This window comes from Anastrepha ludens, chromosome 3 (assembly GCF_028408465.1).
Source record: "Anastrepha ludens isolate Willacy chromosome 3, idAnaLude1.1, whole genome shotgun sequence".
NCBI lineage: Eukaryota > Metazoa > Arthropoda > Insecta > Diptera > Tephritidae > Anastrepha > Anastrepha ludens.
Window position 1 is genome coordinate 106,442,684 of NC_071499.1, and position 26,728 is coordinate 106,469,411.

The following is a 26,728-nucleotide window of genomic DNA, read 5'->3' on the forward strand; positions in this document are numbered from 1 at the left end:
GTTCTAGCAAACTCGCATATATCTCCAAAATAATTGTATAACCTTCCTCCGAAAATTTATTTAACCCTTAGGAGCATGGTGGGAAGCCAGGTTCCCACCTTCTTTTTTCTCAACTTTTCTCTACAGATTTCATATTTATGAAAATGGGACCGAGAAAATTTATTTATATGATAATCCATATATCAAAGAATGTAACTGAAACTAAGAAAATTGTTTTGCGTGAATTTATAAACAATTACAGATAAACAAATTGAAAAAATCGTCTATTTTCAGGAAAAAATTCATTTTTCAACAAAGTACATAATGTATAAAGATGGGACATGATACTATAAGGTTTTTGGGGTTGCTGATTACGAATCTGAGGTCAGATTTGAGAAATTCAATATGGCGGACCCCAAAAACTCCCTAATATCAAACTTGGTGAGTATCCAACAAGTTTTCAAAAAATATGTCCGCCATTTTGTATACGCCATATTGAATTTCTCAAATCTGACTCAAGGTTCGTAATCAGCGACCCCAAAAACCCCTTAATATCAAATTTGGTGAGTTTCCAACAAGTTTTCAAAAAATAGGTCCGCCATTTTGTATCCGCCATATTGAATTTCTCAAATCTGACCTCAGATTCGTAATCAGCGACCCCTGAAACCCTTAAAATTACATGCAATCATAAAAGCGGTTGGTAAGTAAAATGTGTGCTTCAAAGGGTTAAGGGGATAATCTCGTATGACGGTCGTTTTTTATTGATTGATTGGTTTATTATTTGAAAACTCATAAGATCATTTTTTTTACTAAAGAATATTATTATTATATTGAAAGTCTTATTTTATACCTACTTAGTGCTGCAATAAATTTTGTTACAAGTTAAGTCCGTTATAGGTATGAAATTATAATACTTTTTTGACGTGATAACGTCTTATATTTTGATGTAGCCGGCTGCACGCACTAAAAAGTACGTCGTTATCTTGCTCATGCGTCGTTACCTTGCTTGAACTGCAAACGAGAGCGCGGAACGAACGACAAAGAGGCACAATCGGCCCCCGCGTTCGGCAACGTTCGACATCTAGATCTCTCCTACTTGAGTGAGCATATATATGTAGGTATATGCGCATATGTATATTATATTTATATAATTTTATTATATAAATTGACATATTTGTAACAGGTGGCGCTAAAGTAATCCTCCTATCAGAAAATGCTATAAATTTTGCAATTGGCCCCTAATGTAAGTTCTGTTTTGACATTTGTGTAGTAAACACATGCGAAATACACGTTAATAAACAATGTTACGCTACACTGCTCCAGAACGCTCCGTTCAACGCCTACTGGTGAAACACTGCGACGTTTAGCCGCTCGCCTCGAAGAGACTGGCACAAGACGAGATGCTGTCAGGCGTGGCAGACCCCAGAGTAGCCGTTCTGTAGAGAATATTGCTGCTGTAGCCGAGGATGTCATGGAAGCGCCGTCGACATCGACCAGACGACGTGCCACGCAAATGGGTATCAGTCGACGGTCTTTACAACGAATTTTGGTACAGGATTTGAAGATGTTTCCGTACAAAGTCCAGACGGTGCATCAGCTGTTAGCTGCTGACCGCCAATCGCGTCTAACATACGCTCAAGCCATCCTTAATCACCACCAAGAGGAAGATGATTTTTCATCAAAAATAATCATGAGTGGTGAGGCCCATTTCCATCTTAGCGGGTACGTAAATAAGCAAAATTTAGGCTTCTGGGGCACTGAAAATCCGCGTGTAACCCACGAATAGCCATTACACCCGCTCAAAGTCACTGTATGGTGTGCTGTTTTCGCTGGAGGAGTCATCCGACCTTTTTCTTCGAAGACGTCGCGGGCCAAACGGTTACTGTGAATGGTGAGCGCTACAGAGCATGAATTGGGATTGGAAAACATGTGGTTCCAACAGGACGGTGCAACGGCACACACTGCACGTGCCACAACCGATATGCTGAAGGATGCATTTCCCGGGCGCCTAATCTCCCGTTTTGGCGGTTTGCACTGGCCAGCAAGATTGCCTGATTTGACCGCTCCAGACTTCTTTTTGTGGGGCTTTTTGAAGTCGCGGGTTTATGTCAACAAGGCTCAGACTCTTGCAGCTCTTAAAGACAATACCCGTCAAGAATGTGAGGACCTATCGCCGGAAGTTTTGGCCAAAGTGATGGAAAATGCCATAAAAAGGGCTCAAATGGCAATCAACTGTGGCGGCGGCCATTTACATGACGTCATATTCTCGACTTGATGTAAAAAAAATTAAAAGACCAAATAAAAATAATCCACAAGAAGAATGAAAGTTTTTCATTTTTTTTTAATTACAGCCAAAAAACATCGCAGGGTTACTTTTGCGCCACCTTGTATTTGCATATGCCTTCTTCCTGTGTGCATGGTAATAAACCATTTCTCTGTTGAGAATAGGACGATGATAGAAAAAGTAGGAAATGAAAGGGAGTGTTTCGAGTGTAATGTGTCTTGAAAAAGTCAAATCGATGATGGTGCCTCTTAGTGTTGTTGACTTATTAACGCCTGATGCACAATCGAAACTGAACATATCTTTCATGAATTTGATAAATGTTTCGTAGTTTTTCACGTTTGTGTAAATGTAACTTGACCTATTCCATTGCGATTCCATTTACCTTCTTCTCTAAATCCATACCAAATATCTATCAAGCAAATAAAATTAAAATTTTCTTTTGAAAAATGCAACCATTCCATCAGCATTTTCTTATGACGTTGTCACGTTAAACTATCGTCAGTAAACCGACTTTACAGACAGCCTCTTTTTTTAAGGAAGTTAGTCTTATTTTATCGTATAAATATTAAAAAAAAAATTTTAAATTTTCATTCGAAATAGTCATCCTTTGCTTTCACGCAAGCCTTCAGCTATTGTAGCATGCACGGTTTCCATGGATATTGGCTTCGTTGCTCGAACCAAAGATTGTTTGAGACTCTCCAAATTTCTGTGAGGTCTTCGATAGGTCATGTTCCCCAATTCTGACCACAAACTGTAGTCCAATGGTTTCAGATCTTGACTTCCAGATGGCCAATACTCTGCGACTATGAACCCAGGAACATTGTTTTTGAGCCACTACCTTTGGTAGCTTGAGCCCTTAATAGGCGGAATCTTGCTGGCCATACATGGCCGTATGGCATATTAGTCAATCATCTTAAATCGTTCTTTTCTTAGTATACTACTAAACTATTGTACATTAGCTTAATATAGTCTGTAAGAATGTATCCATTCAAAGACAATAAATAAATAAATAAATAAATAAAAAAATCGAATGCTCTCTATTGAAGAGAACACTGCTCCTCAACTGTTTCACCACGCCTTCTAAGACATCCTCCTGGTACACTTTTGCCCCGGCCTTAATTCCTTTTTCGCAGAAATGAAGAGATGTAACGCCTTTACAAGACACTCCCCACCATTACGGAGGCTGGATGGTGGTCACGCGTACGAGTATTTAGAATTGTCAGCATAGACTTTGTCGTTTTGCTTATTAAAAATTTCTTCCACAGTCAAAAATTTTCTTATCTGTGAAAATAATATTTTCATGGCCGTTAAGCGCGTACTACCAAAGAAACTGCTTGCATCTGTTGAGTCTACTTTTTCATGTGGAGTTTATCACTAATTAGTCTTGACATGGATCTGGTCGAAACATTCATTTCCCATTTTCATTACTGCCTGTCACTTTAGACGTTTGGAAAAACTGATTGATCGTGCGGTAAAAAAACATTCTCGAAATATTAAGTTTTTTCCGCAGTTTGTAAATCTCACCCGCTTTTTTGCCACACTTTTGTAATGCAATCACTGCAATGCGATTTTCCTTAGCTCCCGACTCCATTTTTAACAAGAGAAATTTGCCACGAAATTAAGTATAATTTATGAGTAGACAATGCATACGAACAAAATCAAAAATAATGGAATTTGTTCTCTCTTGTATGCATTACAAAATTGGTCACAGAATTTATGGCAAGACTAAGTATAACTTAATTTACATAGACTTCTGGACTTCCCCGGGTCGATTTGTGGGGAGGCAAAAAAATCGCCCATTGCTCTGTGAAAATCATATTCTAGGGATCAAAATAAGAAACTTTGCCGAAGGAACCATACCTCTAAAACGAATTCTGATGTCTCCCAATTTGGGTCGAACTTTTTAGTTTCTTTTCTCACGTAAAGGCCAAAAATGGTGATATTTTGAAATGATTGTATGGGGAACCCCCCAGGGGAGTTCCAGGGGGTGTGCCACTGGCATGGGTGGATCGGCCGCCCAAAGTTAGTGGGGTCGGTCATACATTTGGACTCGATTGGAGCACTCTAAATGGGTCAAAGTGGGATTTTTCGTTCGACCCAAATTGGAGGACATCAGAATTCGTTTTAGAGGTATGGTTCCTTCGGCAAAGTTTCTTGTTTTGATCCCTAGAATACGATTTTCACAGAGCAATGAGCGATTTTTAAATCGACCCGCCCTAATGTACATATATAAAATATAACTAAATCACTTATTTTTGTACTTATTTTATTGTATTAAGGTATTAAGCAAATGTAACCGAAGAGCTTCGAATAGAAACTGTTATGACTGAAAAAAGACCAATACTGAGCGGAATAATGTAAAGGCTACTGTGGTAGTAATTCTGAGATAGAGTGGAGGTATGTTTCAAGCACAGGCTTGGGAAATAGTTATTTTATAGTTAGAAAGTGATATAATATTAAAATTTTATAATTTCAATAACTAAATTTTTTTTAATTTAAATTTAATATCTGCAAACCTTAAAGATAATGTTAGGCAATGCGGCTCATATACAGCTGCCCTAAACTATTCCAAACCCCCGCCAATCACCTGACCTCAATATAATCGAGCGTGCTTGCGAAAAATTCTCCAAAAAACTAGAAAAATTAGAAACAAATTAACGAAAAAAATTAAAAACAAACTAATTTTTTTAGCGGCCGCCGTACAGAGAGAACGTCGGTTCGAATCTCGGTGAAACACTAAAATGGAGAAAAACATTTTTCTAACAGCGGTCGCCCCTCGGCGATTAAAATAAATAAAAGTAAAACAGATTTAGCGCTAAATTTTATTTATGCACATATGAAATGGATTGAAATAAAAATAAAATAAAATAAAGTACATATATGAAGAGTGAATGAAGGAAACTAAAACATAATAAAAACATAAAACAAATTTTAAAACAAGGTGTAATAACATAAAAAAGCTCCTCATAAAAATATCTGCCGTTCGGAGTCGGCTCAAAACTGTAGGTCTCTCCATTTGTGGAACAACATCAAGACGCACACCACAAATAGGAGGAGGAGCTCGGCCAAACACCGAAAAAGGGTGTATGCGCGAATTTTGGTACAGGGTGAGCCATATAACGTTTGCTTTTTGAACCACCTATTTTCTTCAGAATGGTAATACAAATGACATGTCAAATGTGTTCATAATTTACTTAAAGGTTTGACATTTACGAAATGGGACGCCATACTCTTGAACAAAATTGGGAAATATGGAAAACCTATTTCCAAAGTGGTGAGTCTTCTTCTTCTTTTCTGATTTTCACATCGGTGGCTACGTCAATAACCAAAATTGTCGGATTTGGGGCTCAAAAAATCCACACGTTACTGTAGAGTCACTGTTTGGTGCGGTTTTTGATCTGGCCGCATCATCGGGCCATTTTTTTTTCGAAAATGAGCAAGGAGCCGCGGTTACAGTAAATGGCGAGCGTTACCGTGACATGCTCAACGAGTTTTTGTTTCCAAAAATTGAAGAGGATGACATGGACGACATTTGGTTTCAACAGGACGGTGCAACTTGTCACACTGCCAAAGTTACACTCGAACTTTTGGCTACCTTTTTTGAAAACCGAATAATCAGCCGAAATTCCGATATCAATTGGCCGCCTCGGACCTGTGATTTAAGCCCGTTGGACTATTTTTTGTGGGGAGCCGTTAAAGACAAATGCTATGCGAACCATCCAGAGACGATTGATGCTTTAAAACACGAAATCGAAGTTTTCATTCATGAAATTGGAGCCCATCGAAAATGTGCTTAAAAATTGGGTTGATCGAATGGCCTACTGTAAAGCCAGTCGTGGCAGTCATTTGAACGATATTATTTTTCATTCATAAATGACAATGTTCAATCTTCAAAATAAAAAAAAAAGTTTGAAAAAATATTGATTAGGTTTTTTTTATAACCGATTCAAAAAGTAAATTTTACATGGCCCACCCGGTATAATATTTCACCAGACATATGTAAAAACTTTATAGAATCTATGCCAAAACGTTTAAAAAACAGTAATAAAGGCCAGAGAATTAGGCACTAAATACTGATCAGGGAGTTTTATATAATATTTCAAGGGCATACAATTTTGTGTAATTATTCGTTTGGACTTGAATTGATTTTCATTATTTTTATTTCATTATTTTATTTAGTTAAGGGAATTAATGGAGTGGATTCTAAACAATTGACAAATATGCTTTTTTCCAAACTTAACTAAGGGGACACCCACCCGGTGGCCTAGAAATTTCAAAAAACCGATTTTTTGTTTTTTCGATATTTCGAAAGTATAGTATTTTTAGAATATACAGTGAAACTTTCATGCGTAAATTCCTAATATTATAGCTTCTACAGCCCGTTGACTAGGTAGAGAGCGGTCCGCGCGCTCCTGTACCTCAAACTTTAAACTCATTTATTTCGAAACGACTTTTTTCGGCACGGCGGGGATGAAAATAAAAAAACTATTCAACCGAATCACTTGAATTTGGACATGTATCGCTATCGTCGGAACTATAATCATAATTTTGTTTAAATAATTTCCTATTTTTTAAACTAAAACACTAGTGAAAAAAACCCGATTTTACGAACTTTTTTCAAAAGTGCGCCATTCTGTCAATTTTTCATTTTTTCGATTTGTTCTAGTTCCGACCATAACTGCACTCTTTCTGATTAAGAATCTTCTTGAATTTTGTGTTTCAGATGAGTAGAAGTCTCGAAATCATCTACGCCGTCCGGGTTCGATTTTTCGAGAGGGTCATCTTCAGCGGGATTTTTTAATAATAAATATTGTTTCAAAAGTAAAAAAAAAAAATTGTTGTATGCTCAATAAACGTTCTAATAAGCCCGAAAAGTTGAAACATCGTTTTTTAAATTTTTAATGGCAAAAAAAAAAAAATCGTAAAATATGTGAAATTTTCGTGCTCTAGACCACCGGGTACCCTTAATTAACAGTTCCGAAATGCTGTTTTAAATTTGAACAACGAGTTTTAGTCGCTGTATGTACATAAATAGCAGATAGTTCAGAAAACGAAAATGTATTTAAATAGAAAAAAAATTTTAACGGGAAGTCGAGTAAATAGCTCTAGTAACATTGGTTTTTAACAAAAATCATTCCTATATTTTGTATCAATTTAATTTCAGTGCAATAAGAACACAAATTTTCATCATACACAGTGAAAGTATGAAATTTATAAAAACAACGAAAAAACATGCAAGTTGCTTTTTTGCAATCGGCCTCCTTGTATTCACCAAAGTACAAATTTTAATTTAACCCCCTCTAAAATACGTCGCACTGTGCAACGTCGCGCTACTCAGCAATTTTCGCCGCTCGCTGGCATCGAGTTTCCGCTCTCCTGCTCTCGCACTCGCACGCTCTTACACTACATTCTCAGCGCTAAATGGTGAATCGTATTTAATTCATGTAAAAAGTTCGTTAACAGCTAAATCTGATTATCGAAATTTAAATGCTTTATTAAATGCTCGAAAAGATAATAAAAGTTGAATTATGAAAGCATTGCTAAATAATTGAAGTTCAAGCGAATAACTTTTGTTCAACACAAATAACAAAAAAGAAGAACAATCTGCAGTTTTTATTTATTTTTCAGCTATAGCAAGTGCTTCTGCCAATAAGGAAACAAGCTAGAAACGTACACCCAGCCACAAAACGAAAGCTCAGCAAAATATAAAAAAAATATTCTGCTTTTGTTACATGGAAAAAATGCGTAACAGCGGCAGAGAAAAAAATGTTCTAGCAACTTCAAACTTGCACTTTTTTATACTAGAATTCAGTGGGTTATAAAACTGCACACTCGAAATTTTTCTAAAAATTCTAATTAAAACCGTGGAATTGTAAGGAAAGTTTGTGGATTTTTTCTAATTTTTTTGTGAACTTTGAGATTTGGATTCATATGGGCATTTTCACGGTAACGGACGCGACATTTGTACGCTTTTAAGTGCGTCCAAAACAATGAAGACAAAGTAAAAGTTTATATATATTGATATTGTTTTAAAGGGCTGACGGAGTGCTAGATTATACGGGAAAGATCTTTTACAAATAAGTACGTAGTTATAAGTACGTAGTTATACCATCCTCGTATTCTAGAATTATAAGAAGATGTACTACCACAAGACTCTGTCTTACTATGTACAAAACAAATCAAATAAATTGAATTGAATTGAAATAATCACTGAAACTAGGATAACCTGGGCAGTGAACACGTTCAAACCATTTAAATCCCCGGGCCCAGATGGATTATTCCCGGCCCAAATACAACACTCACTCAACTACATCATGGAGTGGTTGACGGCCATATTTAAGGCCGCTCTGAAACTGAAAAGTGTCCCATCAACATGGAAAGAGGTAAAAGTGGTCTTTATCCCTAAAGCGGGAAAAAGTTCACACACAACACCTAAGGATTTCAGGCCAATAAGCCTATCCTCCTTTCTGCTAAAGACATTAGAAAGAATTTTAGAAGAGCATATTAGGGCTAACATCAGCCCTAATAAGCTCAGCATCTCACAACATGCGTACTGTAAAGGGAAATCAACTGAAACAGCACTTAACTCACTTGTTACAGAAATCGAGAAGTCAATGTATAATAAAGAATTCACACTGGTAGCCTTCCTAGATATCGAGGGCGCATTCAACAACATCCTACCGGATACCATAATAAAGGCACTGACGGATTTCGGGATCTCTGGCGCTCTGGTTGAGTTCATCAAAAACATGCTCTTGAGCAGATTTGTGATCGCAACCCTAGGGGCCTCAGAGATCAAGAAAAAAGTTAGCAGAGGAACACCTCAAGGCGGCGTGCTGTCCCCTCTCCTATGGGTGCTGGCACTAAACTCATTGCTAAAGAGCCTAGAGGAGAGAGGACAACACGTAGTAGCATATGCGGACGATGTTGCAATGGTAGTAAGGGGGAAATTCCCCAATACACTCATAGAAGTCATGCAGGATTTACTAAATATGGTTGAAAACTGGTCAAAAGCAAATGGGCTAAGCGTCAACCCCAATAAAACTGAACTAATCCTATTTACCAGGAAACACAAAATACCAAATATAACTCCTCCGACTCTAGGTGGAACGGCACTGTCATTTAGTGATGAGGCCCGCTACTTAGGTCTAATACTAGACCGAAAGCTAACATGGAAGGCAAATGTCGAAGATAGAGTAAAAAGGGCGACAATAGCACTATACTCTTGTAAACAGCTGATAGGACTAAGTTGGGGTCTCTCCCCATCTATCGTATACTGGCTTTACGCGGCAATTGTCAGACCTATCCTAACATACGGCATATTAGTATGGTGGCCAGCTTTAGATAAATTGTACATTAAAAGAACCATGGCACACGTACAAAGAATGGCCAGTCTTTGCATCTGCGGGGCCCTCAGAACCACACCCACAGATGCACTAAATATCATGCTTAACATTTTACCAATAGAGCAGTACGGTAAGCAAACAGCTGCCAAAGCAACTCTCAGACTAAGAGAAATCGGCCTACTCAGAACGAACCAAAGAGGACACTCCTCAATTTTAGAACAATTCCCCTGCATTCCCAACACAACGGATTTCTGTAGGACCAAGGACATCAATTTTAATAAATCCTTCGTCACAGTATTTCCTTCCAAAGAGGAATGGGATAACGGGCTCATTGTTAAGATAAATGACTTAAACATCTACACAGATGGCTCAAAACTGGATAACAAAGTAGGTGGAGGGGTCTACTCCGACAAACTCGGAGTATGCCAATCATTTCGCTTACCTGATCATTGCAGTGTATTTCAGGCGGAAGTCACTGCCATAAAAGAGGGGCTTAAAGAAATAAAAACGAGAGTATTATCCACAAATGAAGTCTTCATTTACTCGGACAGTCAAGCAGCAATAAAAGCGCTGGAATCAAAAACGCACTCGTCAAAAACAGTTCTAGAATGTTTTAAACTACTAGATGACGTATCTAAGTGCTACAAGGTGCACCTTATCTGGGTACCAGGCCACAGGGACATTCCAGGAAATTGTAAGGCGGATGAACTTGCAAGAGCCGGTACAACGCTCGATCTCGAACCGGATAAGGCGCTGATACCCATGCCTATAGCCACTTGTAAATTACTTATAGACAGGGAAACCATCAAAAAGGTAAATACAATCTGGCAAAACCTCACAACATGCGAACTAAGCAGACAGACATGGCCGAACTGGAACAGCGGTCGATCGAAGATCTTGCTAAGATTCAACAGGGAATCTATAAGAAAAATGATAGGTGTATTAACAGGTCATTGTTTAATAGGCAGCCACGCTAGAAGGTTAGGACTACCTTACTTCGATTTCTGTAGAAGCTGTCTAAATACAGAAGAAGAGGAAACAGTCAGACACCTTTTATGTGAGTGTGAAAGCCTAGCTAGGAGAAGGCTGCGCACCCTCGATACAGCATTTCTAACCGATGTAGCGGATATAGCCCATCTAAAACTAACGAAGCTCTGCTCGTTTATCAAAGCAACCGGATGGTTTGAAAGGGAACACGTAGAGTAAGGATAAGCTCCAGTGGTATCATAATGGACCTGCCGAAGGTCTAAGTGTGTCTTACGACAACCACCCTACCTACCTATCTAAATAAAGTCAAAACTGTTCAAAATACTGATGTGCTATCGTTCGTTGCGCGCTGTACGCAAACAGAAAAAAGCTGTACCTGTCATTTAGCGCAAAAACAAAAAAACAGGCGTAGTAACAAGATAATAAAGGGGCCGGGGCGCTTAAGCGGACTACTGCAGCGCAAGTATGCCGAGTTGATATGATAATCTGTTTATAAAACAAAGTTAAGAAAAACACGCTAACAATGTATTTAAAAAAAAAATGTGGGCCTTTGTTTTTGTAAGCTTGCTCACACAATACAGAGATTACAAAAAGCCATATAATATAAAATAATTAAAATTTCATATCAACACATTTCACTGCTTTCCAAATTAATTGTGTGAAAAAGTAAGATCTTCAGTTAAGCCTCAACGCCCTGATTGCGCGTTTCGATATGATATTCAGTGCTACCTTTTCGCAATGCCGTCTTTGCATTTTAGGTAATTAGTAAAAGTGTTTCTTTTAACGGTAAACAAAATTTAATTTTCAAGCATCTTCTCTTCGACAGCAGTGTTATTGTTGGTGATTGTGGTGATCGCGGTGGTCGCCAGCACAACGCTTGCCAGCGTAATCAGCGGCGATTCACCCCCGACAGTGACAAATGACACACTGCCAGGCAGCAGCTGTGCCAGCTCAGCAGTGGGTAGCGCTGAAGCGCTTGTTGGCAGTCTCTTCACAGCGATAAATGCAGCCAAGTGTGAAATGACACGCGCCGATCAGTGGCCAGCCGACTTTGCGGAAGAAGCGCTCAATAACGGTCTGCGAGAGTACGACTTTGTTATTGTGGGTGCTGGCACAGCTGGGTCGGTAGTCGCCAGTCGGTTAACCGAAAACCCGCGCATAAGAGTGTTATTGCTAGAGGCGGGCGATGATCCGCCAATTGAATCGGAGGTGAGTGATTTGATTCTGTGCGACCGACCTACTACAATGTAGTGCTGAAGCTGCGCTCTTTCGCTTTAGTTGGCACCAGTAGCTTTATTTCTACCTCTTCATTCGCAGATCTTCACATTGAGTTCATCGCTACATCGTAGCTCATATGCCTGGACTGATTACGCCGAAACCAATCCCAATTGTTGCCAAGGCATGCGTATGGGTCGCTGCTATTGGCCGCGCGGCAAAATGCTTGGTGGTTCTGGTTCAATGAGTGGAAATATTTTCTTGCTGGGTAATCAACAAGATTTTGATCGTTGGCGCCAGTTAGGTTGCGACCAGTGGTCATGGGAGGAGATGCAGTTGCTGTATGAAAAAGCGACCACAGCGTCAATGCATGCTGCCTCCGTTAAACCCGTAGGTGAATTAGTATTAAACTATTTTGAACATCTAGCGGAACACAACGATCTAACGCGTCTGGTACTCAACGCCAGCAGCGAGCTGGGTTTGCGCTATATTCCCGATTTGGCAGAGGGTACACGTGTTGGCTACACGGAAGCTATTCCAGCGAATATTAAAAGCGGCAGGCGCATGAGTGTAGCGAAATCTTATTTAGGCGAAGTAGCGCGTACCCGACCTAATCTCCAAATCATCAAAAATGCTTTAGCTACAAAGATACTCTTCTCATCAGATAATAGCCGTGCAGTGGGGGTAGAATTTTTGTTGCGTGGTCGCCACCAGTTAAAAGCGCTTGTGCGTAGTGAGGTACTTGTTGCAGCTGGCGCAATTAACTCACCAAAGCTTTTGCTACAGTCCGGTATTGGGCCAGGTGAAAACCTAATTGAGCTGGGTATACCTCAGCTCGCAGATTTGCCCGTTGGGCACAACCTACACGATCATGGCATGTTACCATTGTTACTCAGTTTTGAACGTGAAATTGCAGTTTCACAAAGTGTCGGCGATCCGCAAAGCGTTGCTGACTATTTTCTACGCCAATCGGGTCCACTTGCCGCCAGTATTAGTATCATGGGTTTCATTAATACCAATGCCAGCAGTAGCAGTCAATTTCCTGATTTACATTTAGTTTCGCACACAATCGTACCTGCGGGTACCGACCGCAACACCTTTGAATTTCTACAACTGCGCGATGAAATAGTGGATGGGATTTCGCGCGCCGCCAATAACCGCAGCCTCTTACAAATATACGGTTCACTGCTGCGTCCACAATCGCGCGGCAGGATGCGTCTACGCTCAGCGGATCCTCAGGCGCACCCTCTCATATACAACAACTATGCTAGCGAGCGTGCTGATCAGTTGACTTTGTTACGCTACGTACGCTTCGTGCAGCGCATGTGTGCCACAAGGGCATTCAGGAACTACGGCTTGCAAATGTTACATGTGCCTATTGAGGAGTGCGATAAGTTGGCCTACGATTCAGATGCTTATTGGCTATGCTACGTGAAATATTTGTATATTGGCGCTTGGCATCCGGTGGGTACATGTCGAATGGGCGCCGATACAGATTCGAATGCTGTAGTGGATCAACGCTTGCGTGTGCGGGGCGTGAACGGATTGCGCGTGGTGGACGCAAGTATAATGCCAGAAATAACGAGTGGTAACACTAATGGACCAACGACGATCATTGCCGAAAAGGCAGCCATTGTGATCGAAGAGGATTGGAACGAGAAAGTAGCGTGATGGTCGGTGAAAGTGAGTTTTAAAAAATGTGAATAAATTTTAAGTGTTATAAATTATGTTAGAAAATATATATACTTAATTTAATACATAAGACAAAATTTTTAAGTATTCACAGAGTGCATACAGGTATGTTTATAAACATGTCCAGGGGTATTCCCTTAGTCTCCTTAACTTAAACTAGCAAAGGCCATTTGAATTATTGAGCCCTTTAAGCGGAAAGCGTATCGCAAAGAAAGTGCATCCTAAGCCAAAGTTTACAGGTAACAAGAGACGCTCGCAATATTTTCGAAATTTATTTTAAGGAACAGTTTTGATCTAAGTAATATTTTTGGAAGTTGACTCATTTGGAAGTATTCTCTCAATAATTTCAGGCCACACATACTATGCATATATCGAGGGAACTTATACTATAGTAGACTAGCGAAAACCCGCCCGTTCCACTGGTCGTCTTTAAAAAAATCTAGATTAAATAATTAAATTAAGCCGAAAAATACTGTGTGTATTTTATAAAAATTCTCGCGCATGAATAGTAATGAAAGAAGTTTTAAATAGTAGTAGCAATTAAAAAACGTTTGATGTGATTTACTTTATTACTTTTTTTATTGTAATGCTGTTTAGTATACAATATTCTTCGTTTTTCCACGCGTTGTTGAATAAATGAACAATACCGATGGCTTACCAACTCTTGAACATGAAATATAAAGTTGGCCATGAGAAAAACATGGGTATTCTAAATCAATACCACAAATTGATAAAGTTTGGCCTTGTAACTTATTAATAATAATCGCGAATGCAAGGCGAACAGGAAATTGAAGACGTTTGAATTCAAACGGCATATCCGATGGTATCATTCGTATTCGCGGTATTAAAACGTCTTCCCCAGAGTATTTTCCATTCAAAATTGTTGCTTCAATGACGTTATTCATCAATCTCTTAACTGTTAATCGAGTGCCATTACATAGTCGTGGTTGATTTATGTTTTTCAACATAATAATAAGTGCTCCTATTTTCAAGTTTAGCACGTGTGGCGGTAATCCAGGTAAATCAAAGGAATTCACCAATTCAGTGGGATAATTTACAATATCATCTTGATTTGTAACAGTGTCAACGGATCGATATGTTTGTTCTGGACTTGGTATGTTAGCCAAAATAGCCGCATTCATTTCATTCACATCTTTATTTTTGCCAGCCATGATGGCTCGTTCACTAAGCCAATCATGATTTTTGTAATTTTGAGGCAAATTTGGGAAAATACTTTGAATTAACTGTTCTTTCGTTTGACTTATTTGACAAAAGTTTGGTTGTAAAGTTATTAAGCCAGTTAAATTATCGAAAGGAACTTTGCCATTTCCAATATCCAATAATTGCTGTGAAAATTCAGCAGCTGATGGATCATTTTGCATAAGAACACGTACATTTGTAGTTAGTTTGAGTGTTTGAACATGTCTCCACAAATATGATGATTTCAAACATGCAGCCAATTCATCGGCTACAGTTGCTCGAGGAATAACGGGCAGTGTTTGTCTAAAATCACCTGCCAGCAGCACTAAGGCACGACCAAACATTTCATTTTTACTACGTAAATCTCGTAATGTCCTATCAAGCGCTTCCAGTGACTTTTTATGTGCCATCGTGCATTCATCCCATACAATTACGTGTGCGAAAAAGCGGAGAAGGAGAAGAGAACTGTTCTATTCACCCCCGCTTTAACCCAGCTATGTGTTCAGGTGCAAATGACTTTTTTGCGTGAAGTCTGATATAAAATAAGTTCTATTTACTCTTCTTAAATTTATATAAACTTTTTCAGGCGGAGTAAAAAAACTGACATATATTTGCTTCAACCGTATATTTGTGAGTACACAGGTAATACGTAAATATATGAATGATATAGGTAATATCTCATATTAGCATAACCTTTCTGCAAAAAATTAAGGAAACGATCACCAATCACACCGGAATTGATACAATAAATTTTTCACTATAACTGACTTCAGATTAACGTTTATATAATAAGCGTATATGAGTGGCTCAGTGCCATCCTTGCCTAAGCCTCAATTTAGTCATTTCCTAATAATTAGTGACAAAGTTAATAGGTAATTAAAAATTAAACAGCCTTTTTAGGAAGGTTTGAATCATTTAATTAGGTGTCAGCCTTGTCTCGTTCAAAAATTAGGGATGTGCAAACTTTAGCACGGATAGTTTGGAGTATTTCTAAGTAGTGTCGCATAATAACTCCATATATGAAATTTTGAGGGTTAGGCAAGGATGGCACTGAGCCACTCATTTGTAATATTTTAAAATTTTTTTAGAATTTTTTTTTAATTTTTAATAATAAGTGGTCTTCCTCTTCCTCTTCCTGTAGCTATTCCTTTTCCTCTTCCATCTCCAGCTCCATCTCCTTTCTTTATCCCGGAAACGGGCAGTAAAAATTACTTCACTTAAAAGCTTTCATTAACAGCTTCCATCTGATACCCATATTGTACAAACACATCCAAGGGTACCTTGGTCCACCTTTTCGGCTATATCTCGAGACCCTGGTACTCAGAGATCTAAAAAATACTCTGTATTAAAGCACTCATCAGTAGCTTTGATTTGATACCCACAATGTAAAAACACATCCTAGGGTTACCCGGGTCCTCGTTTTGGCTTCCGGCAGCGCCACCTGGTGGCGAGTGGAATCAACAAGCATATTATACTAACCTTCACCGTGGAAAAATATATATATATACCAAATTTCATAATAATCGGCCCAGACACACACGACCAAAATGTATTCAATTCTAATGAATGCTATGTGCGGTACAAAAAATACGTGCGGCAAATAGCGAAAACACACTCACTTAACCGACGTACCGCACACACACGCGTTATCGGATTTCAACCAAACTTCACAGAAACCTTTGCCAAAGCAGCACCAACAATGTGTGAAACTTTCATTGTTTTCCTTACACGCATTGCTGAGATTACCTCGGACAAATGCACACTTTTTTCGGCTTAATTTTTATATACATAATAGGTCTATTTATAAGTTCGTGCGGTTTTACAACAGATGGCGTAACTTGATTATTATTCCATCGATCCACATTTCCAAACATTCATTGGAGAGCTACTGTCGTAAGGCACAAACGTCAGTATAAGTTTTTTATTTGAAGCGTAAACAACAATATTTTTACCACACTTGAAAATGTCGAATTTCGTGCCAAATAATGTGTTTTTGCGGGGAATTCTTCTTCATTATTTTAATATGAAGAAAAAAGCAGCCGAAAGTCATCGTATCTTGGTGGAAGTTTATGGTGAGCATGCTCTATCTGAGCGAACGTGCCAGAAGTGGTTTGCACGCTTTAAAAGTGGTGATTTTGGCTTGGAAGACGAAGAACGCGAGGGTGCGCCGCCAAAGTTCATGGATGCCGAATTGGAGGAATTGCTCGATCAAGATCCGGCTCAAACGCAAGAAGAGGTTGCAAAAACTTTGGGAGTTGATCAATCAACCATTTCCAAACGTTTAAAAGCCATGGGAATGATCCGAAAGGTAGGCCATTGGGTGCCGTATGAATTGAAGCCAAGAGACGTTGAACGCCGTTTTATGGCATGCGAACAACTGCTTCAACGGCACAAAAGAAAGGGTTTTTTGCATCGAATTGTGACTGGCGATGAAAAGTGGGTCCATTACGATAATCCAAAACGTCGGGCAACGTATGGATACCCTGGCCATGCTTCAACATCGACGTCGGCGCAGAATATTCATGGCCTGAAGGTTATGCTGTGTATCTGGTGGGACCAGCTGGGTGTTGTGTATTATGAGCTACTGAAACCGAATGAAACGATTACGGGGGATGTCTACCGACGACAATTGATGCGTTTGAGCCGAGCACTGCGAGAAAAACGGCCGCAATACGCCGATAGACACGACAAAGTTATTTTGCAACATGACAATGCTCGGCCACATGTTGCACAAGTGGTCAAAACATACTTAGAAACGCTCAAATGGGATGTCCTACCCCACCCGCCGTATAGTCCACACCTTGCGCCATCCGATTACTATCTCTTCCGATCGATGCAACATGGCCTGGCTGACCAGCACTTCCGTAATTACGATGAAGTCAAAAAATGGATCGATTCGTGGATTGCGGCAAAACCGACCGAATTTTTCACAAAGGGAATCCGTGAATTGCCAGAAAGATGGGAAAAAGTAGTAGTAAGCGATGGACAATATTTTGAATATTAAATTTGTAACCATTTTACGTCAATAAAGTTTCAAATTTCGAAAAAAAACCGCACGAACTTATTCATAGTCCTATTATATATATTGGGTATCTGAGTAAATAGCGATGACTTTTAAATTGTAAGAAAATCTTCTGAGTCATAGAGCAACCTCTCTTATTACGATAAGAGGAGGTTGGAAAATGGTACAGTATTCTGAAAGCTAGTGTTTTAACTTTTGGATCATCAGTAGCTTTGTTACTACCGAACTGTACAACAACTTGACAGTTTACTAGTAAACAGAACGAAAGTTAAATGAGTTTTAAACCTAGATATGACTATACAGCGCACGCTCGATAACGTGAACTAATTCAAACCAAGGCAGTTCAGGTTTACAAAAGTGTTCACGTTTTGGAATGCCCAAAAAGACTAAGTAAATATATTTTTTCACAATAAAATTCACAATTTATTCTTGTTTTCGTGATGCCCCCCAATTTGGGGCGAACTTTTTAGTTTCTTTTCTCATGTAAAGGCCAAAAATGGTGATATTTTGAAATGATTGTATGGGGAACCCCCCAGGGGAGTTCCAGGCGGTGTGCCACTGGCATGGGTGGATCGGCCGTCCAAAGTTAGTGGGGGTCGGTCATACATTTGGGCTCGATTGGAGCACTCTAAAGGTGTCAAAGTGTGATTTTTCGTTCGACCCAAATTGGGGGACATCAGAATTCGTTTTAGAGGTATGGTTCCTTCGGCAAAGTTTCTTATTTTGATCCCTAGAATACGATTTTCACAGAGCAATGAGCGACTTTTAAATCGACCCGCCCTACTACATACCATAAGGCGGCCGCCGTACCACCAAAATGAAGGAAGAGTTTTTTCTAATAGCGGTCGCCCTCGGCAGGCAATGACAAACTTCCGAGTATATTTCTGCCATTAAAATGCTTGAATCGGCTTAAAACTGTAGGGCCCTCCATTTATGGAACAATATCAAGATGTACAGCACAAATAGGAGGAGGAGCTCGGCCAAACACCAAAAAGTGTTCCCGCGCCATCTATATTTTTTATATACCCACCCTATAAAACGTTTTAAAAATACTTTCTCGATAAGTTAGTGGTTATTATTAGCTTGTTTTTATCACACAACCTCATTTAGACACTTTTTGGTTTAAACTTTATTTTTTCGAAATCCGACTTTGTACCTCAAGTAAACTGTTTACTTTAGGCACCTAGTCATACGGTTTTGGCACTTCTTTACAGACTATTTTTTTTAATTTTTATTTTATAACCTTCATGTGTGCCTATGGATCACCGCTAGGTGCTCATATCCTTCCGAGCTTTTCTCTCCAAAATATTACGTATTCGCTTTCCTTATTTTTCTTCGCCGGCTCTGTCAGTGAGGCAGCGAATTTATTTGCCGATTTCTTTTCATCAATCTTTGTGTCTGATGAAGATATTCAGGAAGTACATTTGGCAGCCATTCGCCATAATTTCTTGGCGAAAGTGTCTTCGTCAGTAGACTTCGGTACACTAGTTGTATCAGATGATGATGCCATTGAGGGATTGTTAAAGATTAAAAACTCTGCTCATTCGGATGTAGATGGGCTTTCGGTAACTTTGCTTAAAAATTGTCGCTCTTTGGTACAACCTCTTAAGCTAATTTTTAACAAATTTTTGGCCAAAGGAATATTTATTGATGATTGGAAGCTGACTTCAGTCACTCCTATTTTCAAAAGCGGTAATAAAAGCGATATTGCAAATTATAGACCAATTTCCAAATTATCTGCTGTATCTAAACTTTTTGAATGCATTGTTAAAAACAAGTTATATTTTAGCGTTAAACATCTAATTAGTCCTCGACAGCATGGTTTTGTTGCTGCAAGATCTACGTTATCTAACTTATCCGTTTTTACTGATGATTGCCACACAGGCTTCCAGAATGGTTTCCAAACTGACGCGATTTACACGGATTTCTCTAAAGCCTTTGATAAAATCTCCCATTCGATTTTAGTAACTAAATTGGCTTGTCTCGGTTTTCATTCTACGTTCCTTGATTGGATTCGATCCTATTTAATAAAGAGATGCTGTACTGTAGTTATCGATGGAGTTTCTTCGAAACAGTACATGGCCACCTCTGGTGTACCTCAGGGTAGTATTTTAGGATTTTTGTTTATTAATGATATTTATTCGTGTTTTTCCTTTGCTAATTTTCTTCTCTATGCTGATGATCTTAAAGTGTACGCTGAAATAAGAAATTCTAGTGATTCAGCCGCCCTACAGTCCGAGTTGAATAATTTATTTTCCTGGTGCCTTATGAATCGTCTATTTCTTAATATTGAAAAATGTCATAGAATCTCATTTTCTAGGCTTCAAAACCCCCTCTATACCTCTTATGATATCAATTATACATATCTTGCTTCGTCTGATGTGATAAAAGATTTAGGGGTCTTCTTTGATTCTAAACTTAATTTTATCGCGCACCTAAATTATGCCATTTCCAATTCACTTGCTATGCTCGCTTTTGTTAGACGTCACTCATCGCACTTCACTGAACCATATACTCTTAAGATTTTGTACTCTGCGTTTGTGCGGTCCAAATTAGATTATGCCTCTTTTATTTGGAGACCTTATCATGCAATCGAGTGGAGAGGGTTCAAACAATTTTTGTGACCCAATTTCTCAGACCCCAAACCATCATACGACTCACGCTGTCGTTTGATTAGTATCTGTTCATCAAGTGACAGAGGTACGTTTCAGGCAGTTTCTTTTGTCTTCGATCTCGTTAATGGACTAATTGACTGCCCGTTTCTTCTAGAAAGAATACATTTTAATGTGCCTTGCAGGAATTTTCGCCGTTGCAAAATTTTTCATGTTGGCTTTAGGAGGACATTATATAGTGCCAATGCGCCTCTTGTTAGAACGCTGTCTGACATTAACTATCTCGCATCCTTTTTGGATCTAGACTTCTCCAGGGTGAAACATGTATTTAATACCCAATTAAAAAATTTCTTCCTTTGTAAGAAATCTAAATAATTACCTAGTATATATTTGTTAATTTTGTTTCATAAGCTTTAATTTTGTTAATTACTTCTATATAAATACTCTTAGTTCTATGTAGTCTGTAAGAAACTTTGTATTTCTTGACTTACCAAAATGAATAAATGAATAAATAAATGAACAAATTTTTAATGAAAGTTACCTCTATTCCACTTGGTACATTTGGGTTTATATTCTCAAATGTGAGTGATGAGTAGACGAAAATTAATGTCCAGTGATTCCTACTCACATACATATGTATATTATTATCCCAGTTGAACTCACCTGAAAAATAGAAAAAAACAAAATGTTAGCATATCTGTCTTAAAATTTGTTTTAATATAGTAATTTACATTCACTGCTGCTTAGAATTATCGACTGAGATAGATAAATGACTTATATTTAGCCAGATTGGGAAAAGCTTAGCGTATTAGCAGTATTTACTTATTATTTTGTTTTCATCCTATATTAATGATTCAGAATGTTTTGACGCTAGAATTTCATGCTACGAGTTCTGTGTGTTGTCGCTTTCAGCCCCCCACACTCAGCTAACAAAGCTCATAGTCTGGCATGAAGTTCACAGTTCACAGCAAAACTGTGCGTACAAGCCAAAGCTAACTTTTCAACGACTGAGAAGTTAATCCTTTCTAAATGTGCCAAACTTAAATTATTATTTCTCTCATTCATTATTATAACATATTTACCAAAAACAGAAACATTGTAGGAAAACAACAACAAAATTAAAAACACTTCAAGGATCTTGAACGCAAAAGTCTGCGTGCAAATCAAGGCAGGCACAATACCAAGCACTTAAAAATGCCATTAGCAAGACGTTGGATAACCTTTCCTTTTGATAACTTCTATTAAACGTCTTGGTATAGATTCCACTAACTTCAACGCATCTGCGAATGTGATTTTGTTCCACTCATTTACCATTATACGAGGGCGGATCAATAAAAACGTGACTTTTTGTATTTCTGACCTCTTTACTGAAAAAGAAATACTGCTCCTGTCAACAGGCATCTGTCAGTTGACTCCTCCAAAATTTGAACGTGCTGCATCAGTTAGTTTGTGTTTTACCGCTACCTTTATCAGACTACAGTCGACGACAAACGCAATCGTGTAACAACTTCACAGGAAGGTTTGGTGCTATTTAATCGCAATATGGAGGAGTTTTTGCGCCGTTTTGTAACCGTGGACGAAACATGGATCCATCATCACACACCAGAGATCAAACAACAGTCAAAACAGTGGGTTTCTAATGGTGAATCGGCTTAATAAGCACACGAAACTCAGTTTTTTCCATTTTCTCCTCAAATACAAAGAGTAGACTCTCGTGGAAAAGTTTTAAGCTGATTAGGTACGCTGTACTAATATACATAATAGCTAAAGCTTTGTAAGAGCAGTGTGCTAGCGGTCATTGTGTTGCTGAAACAAATAGTCAGACCCCAATCCTCATTTATCCACACATCGCTTCAAATTATCTTTGAAAATGCCCGAATGCAATTTGTGATCCAAAGTTGCCAGTATAAACTCTAAGTTTCCCATTCCTTTTTCAACCACGCACCATTACTCCGCCTCGCCCATGTTTCACAGTCGCTTTCAAATTTTGAACGTCAAGGCCGATTGTTGGTTTTCTACACATAAGTTGTGTACCTTTAATGCCAATGCAGAACTCACTCTCGTCCGTGAAAGGCACCTTATTTCAAAACTCCTTGAGCTTGTTTACTTAATCTTTGGCAAATGCGAGTCGCTTCTGTCGATTTACTAGGGATACCAAAGCCTTTCTTCGTGCAACGCGGCTATAAAATCCAGCTTTTTTCACAGTTCTTCGTACAGTATCTTTGCTAACAGATTTGGAAAACTGATTGATTTTTTTGCAATTTTTCTTGGGTAACTCCAGGGTTATTTTGTACTTGCCGCACGATATATAGTTATTAGTGAATGTCGACGAATGTTCGTGGACGTGATACGTAATCTCCATTTTCTTTAAAGTTTCTAACGACTCTCTGAACTGGGGAATGCGTTCTTCTGACGGTTGTTCCTATTTCGCGAAAACCTTTTCCCTACCTCCCCAAACTTGTGATAATTTTTCTTTCCAGGTACTCCGGAAATTTCGCCGAAGTGGGTTCAAAGAGAGAATTTAAAGTATAGGGAAAGGGTAGGCACTATGGGAGTTCATTGCCCCTCTGCAAACTTCCCAGCCTTTTTTATGAATCCCAGCAGTTTAGCGAATGTAAGAGAATGCAGATCGTCTGTTCTCAGTATATCCGTCCTAAAAATTTACCAACTATTATATGTAAATCTGACGAAGACCGGATAGCGGCAGAAAACAATTTCTGTACTATTCTTATCTCCCAAGATGTACACAATGGATTGTCGTTGATGTCTACCGTGACCATATATCGTTCTTACGGATTGTGCCCCGTAGTTAGTTCCATGCTCGTAGCTCGCTCCTTCTCTATTTGAGAAGAAATCTTGTGCTGATTCTGTTAAGCCATTTCATAAAACACTTGTTTGTTTTGCAGGTATCAGTACTAACGGTTCTTATGAGATTTATTACTGAGAGGCGCGATGTACCCAACTGTCCACTCCGCTTTGCTTAGCCCTAAAATTGACTTCGGTCCAATTGGACGCTCCAAAGAATCACAGCTTACCATTTCATCAGCCGATTCGTTGGCTTGAGCACCACAGCGGTTTTAAAGGCCGCAGCTTGGCTGCCACTGCATCTGATTTAATTCTCTTATTTCCTCGCACATTTCGCCAACTATCTAGTCTACTACATTAAGTTTTGTAAAGGCTTTCGATTTAAAAGCCTTTGCCATTATACTTAAAGTAGTAAAACATCTGAAATGACTGTAGCAGTAAAACGTCGAGTAGAAAAATGGCTTTCAAATTTTTTTCTAGGATTAAAAAAAAAACATATTTTTTGCATCTTTAGATGGCGTACGGATATTCAATACTCTATTCCATATGATTCTCTATATTTTGGAAGTTATTGTTTGTCAAATTTTGGAATTAGAATTAAAGATTTTTTAACAAATAAAACGTAGTAAAACGGCGCAATTATCGCTGAAGTGCAATGAAGTCAAAAAATTAAAATAAAAAGAGTTCATTTGCGGATATTTCAAATCGAACCTTAAATTTACTGCTTGATAAATTTAGGTATTTAGTATATTTTATTTCTTTAAAAAATCTCACCAAAAAACGTTTATTTATGGCGCTAAAAACGGGCTATAAACCAGGTGGCGCATTAAAAATGGGTTTACTTGCGATGACAAAGAATTTCTTTAGCGGAAAAGTGGCAATTGAGCTATGCACATTTCGAAATATCAGCTTTGCCATTAAAATAAATAAAATTATGAATAAAAAGCTTGCATTTTTTCGTACTTAACAAGAAATACGACGCGATTATCTCGGCTGTGCAATAAAGTGTTGATGTAGATAAGAACCAAGTACTGAAAATACGAAAAACGAGTATCACAAAAGTAATTTTTAAATGCACTTGAATCTACCTGCTGCCTGCAAACTTGTGACTTTAATAATAGGACAGAGTGACCCTCTTACACTGTGATTCTTGACAATTCTCAGTTTTCTTAGTGAACAGCTGACTAACATTCATAGTGGAATCAGCGAAGACGTGGGATTAACTAGTGAACATTTTCGGACGATGATTTATAGCGATTTTCGGTGTCGAATATCAAGACGAGAATCCGTAAATGAACTGGAGTCGGGGCCTATTCTTTGCTATTATTAAACGCTGGTACAACGAAGCTAGTCGAGCACGTTCTTCCATCAATGACGAATTTTGTGAAAGTTATTAAGAATCAAGTGCTGTCAGACTACCTTTTGAGCAAGAGAATGACATACCAGAACCGCTAAACACAATATACAACGAAATGGACGACCACATGAAAAGGCAAGTGGAAGCTAGGTGGACTAACCTGACCACATACAAAACAGCGAAAGTCATGTGTAGAACTAACGACAAAAAACTGACTCAATTCGTACTTACGCTCTCGCGAAAGGAATGCAGAACTATCATAGGTATGCTAACAGGTCATAATCTATTGGCTGCACATGCGTACAAGATAGGGATTGCTAATACGGACAAATGCTGAAAATGCAGAGAGGATGTTGAGGAAACTTTAGAACACCTTCTGTGCATTTGTCCGGCATTATTAAAAACGCAACTAAGATGCCTGGGAGCCCCACTGTTTGAGGGTCTGGAAGACGTCTCAAAAGCGAAGCTCCCAGCCCTACTTAGATTCGCCAAAAGCGCTGACATCCTACATGGTGTCTACTTAAGGTATTCATAGAGGTCGGCCTCCATCTGGTATCGCTAGGTACCAAAAGGTCTATGCATGGCTTATTGCCAACCAGGCTTACCTAACCTAACCTATTAAGAATCAGTTCTTGTGCTTGAAAACATTAAACAAAAAAATTGAAAATCTTATGATATGAGATTGCTATGTGCCGTACTGCCGAACTGCGTTAAGCCACCATAGGCGTAGGCAGGTAGGTAGAAGTGGTAATCGGTATTTAAACCAACTTACTCAGACTGTTGTAGTACCATAAGCGTGACTTCTGCGGATTTTTAATATTTCTATACGTTTCTCGAACGAAATCGATCTAATTTTAGTAAGTCGTTGATTTTGCACTTAAAGCCCTTGCCTCATTTGAAATGGTGTTTCTTGATTGTTTTTGTAAAAGCATGTAAGGCGGAAACGAAAAAAGAGGATTTTTTATTTTTGTTTTGAGTATTTTATTTCATGATCCATTGTTAAAAAATAAAAACTCTTTTTGGCCATACGAGGTTTGTACAAAAAGTTGTCAGCCTTCAAAAAAAGGTTTTCACAAGAAAAATGGACACAGATATGGCCGGTTCTACTGAACTGATTTTGATGAAATAAAATTTAAATAAAGTAGAATTAATGTCGTTATCGTGTGAACTATGAGCATTCGAAAAAAAAAATTTTGTATTTTTGCGGACGTCTAAAGTAAAAAAGGTCAAAAAACGGGTTTTCATCTTTGAACCTCCGCCATTTTGTCAATTTTGTTTTTCTACGATCTTTTTCACAGGATAACGGCATGCATACTGAATAAGCACCTTTTCGTCTTTTTGACTTCAAACACCTGTGAGTCTCGGAATCCATGTCGACCATTTTTTGAAGGCTGACAACTTTGTGTACAAACCTCGTATGGCCAAAAAGAGTTTTTATTTTTTAACAATGGATCAGAAAATAAAATACTAGAAACAAAAATTAAAAATCTCTTTTTCGTTGCCGTTTTACACTCTTTTCAAGAAACACCTAAAAAACACCATTTCAAATGAGGCGAGGGCCTGAACCCCCCATTGGGCACCAAGGTCGGCCCAGACTGGCTTTTTCAATCTTGGGTGTGAGTTTAACATATTTGTATTACAGCTAGCGCCTTCAGCCTCCAGATAGCTTCCTAAAATGTAATTGTCGATTTATGGATATAACCTTTTTAAAAATGATCCTCGAAAGGGATGAAAAAAGGACAGACCCCGATAAAGGTTTTAAAAAAGGTATTCAACGGAGGTTTAAATATGTCAAAATACACGCAATCGAATGCTAAGTCGAACTAAAAAGACTTTGCTACTTGCCATTAATATTATACTTGCCAGACCTCATGCAATTAAAACTTTAATTGAGGTGAATGCAACATATTCTGATTTTTCCTGATGGCTAAAAATCGTGGAAATGTCCGAAAACAAGTTTGATAGAGAAAACAAATAAAAACACCAACAATTAAAATAATGCGTTTATAAAAATAATTGCACCATACGATTTTACCCACACAGGCACATTTTTAGTAAGCACTAAATGCAACGTTAACAGGGTCAATGAGCGCTACATTTTATATAACCTCTTTATTTATTTGTTGCATTTGTTTTAGGTTTTTGTCTCTTCGCTTCAATAAATCGCGCTAACCAGACTGGTTAAGGGAATTTTCGGGTCAGCAAAACTTTAACCAAAGCGCCTGCAGC

At 38.5% G+C, this 26,728-nt stretch overlaps 1 protein-coding gene across 2 annotated transcripts; it reads left to right on the plus strand.

The window, feature by feature from the left end:
- The first annotated feature begins 11,262 nt into the window (after window positions 1–11,262).
- LOC128856676 (glucose dehydrogenase [FAD, quinone]-like) lies at window positions 11,263–13,733 on the plus strand. 2 transcript variants are annotated; one of them, XM_054091990.1, is made up of 3 exons: window positions 11,263–11,354; window positions 11,423–11,805; window positions 11,914–13,733. In XM_054091990.1, the coding sequence occupies exons 1-3, from the start codon at window positions 11,309–11,311 to the stop codon at window positions 13,480–13,482; spliced, it is 1,998 nt and encodes a 665-aa protein (XP_053947965.1). In that variant the 5' UTR covers window positions 11,263–11,308; the 3' UTR covers window positions 13,483–13,733. The 2 variants fall into 2 exon arrangements, with proteins under 2 accessions (XP_053947965.1, XP_053947966.1); XM_054091991.1 differs by having other exon boundaries at window positions 11,272–11,354; window positions 11,426–11,805.
- The last annotated feature ends 12,995 nt before the right edge of the window (window positions 13,734–26,728 follow it).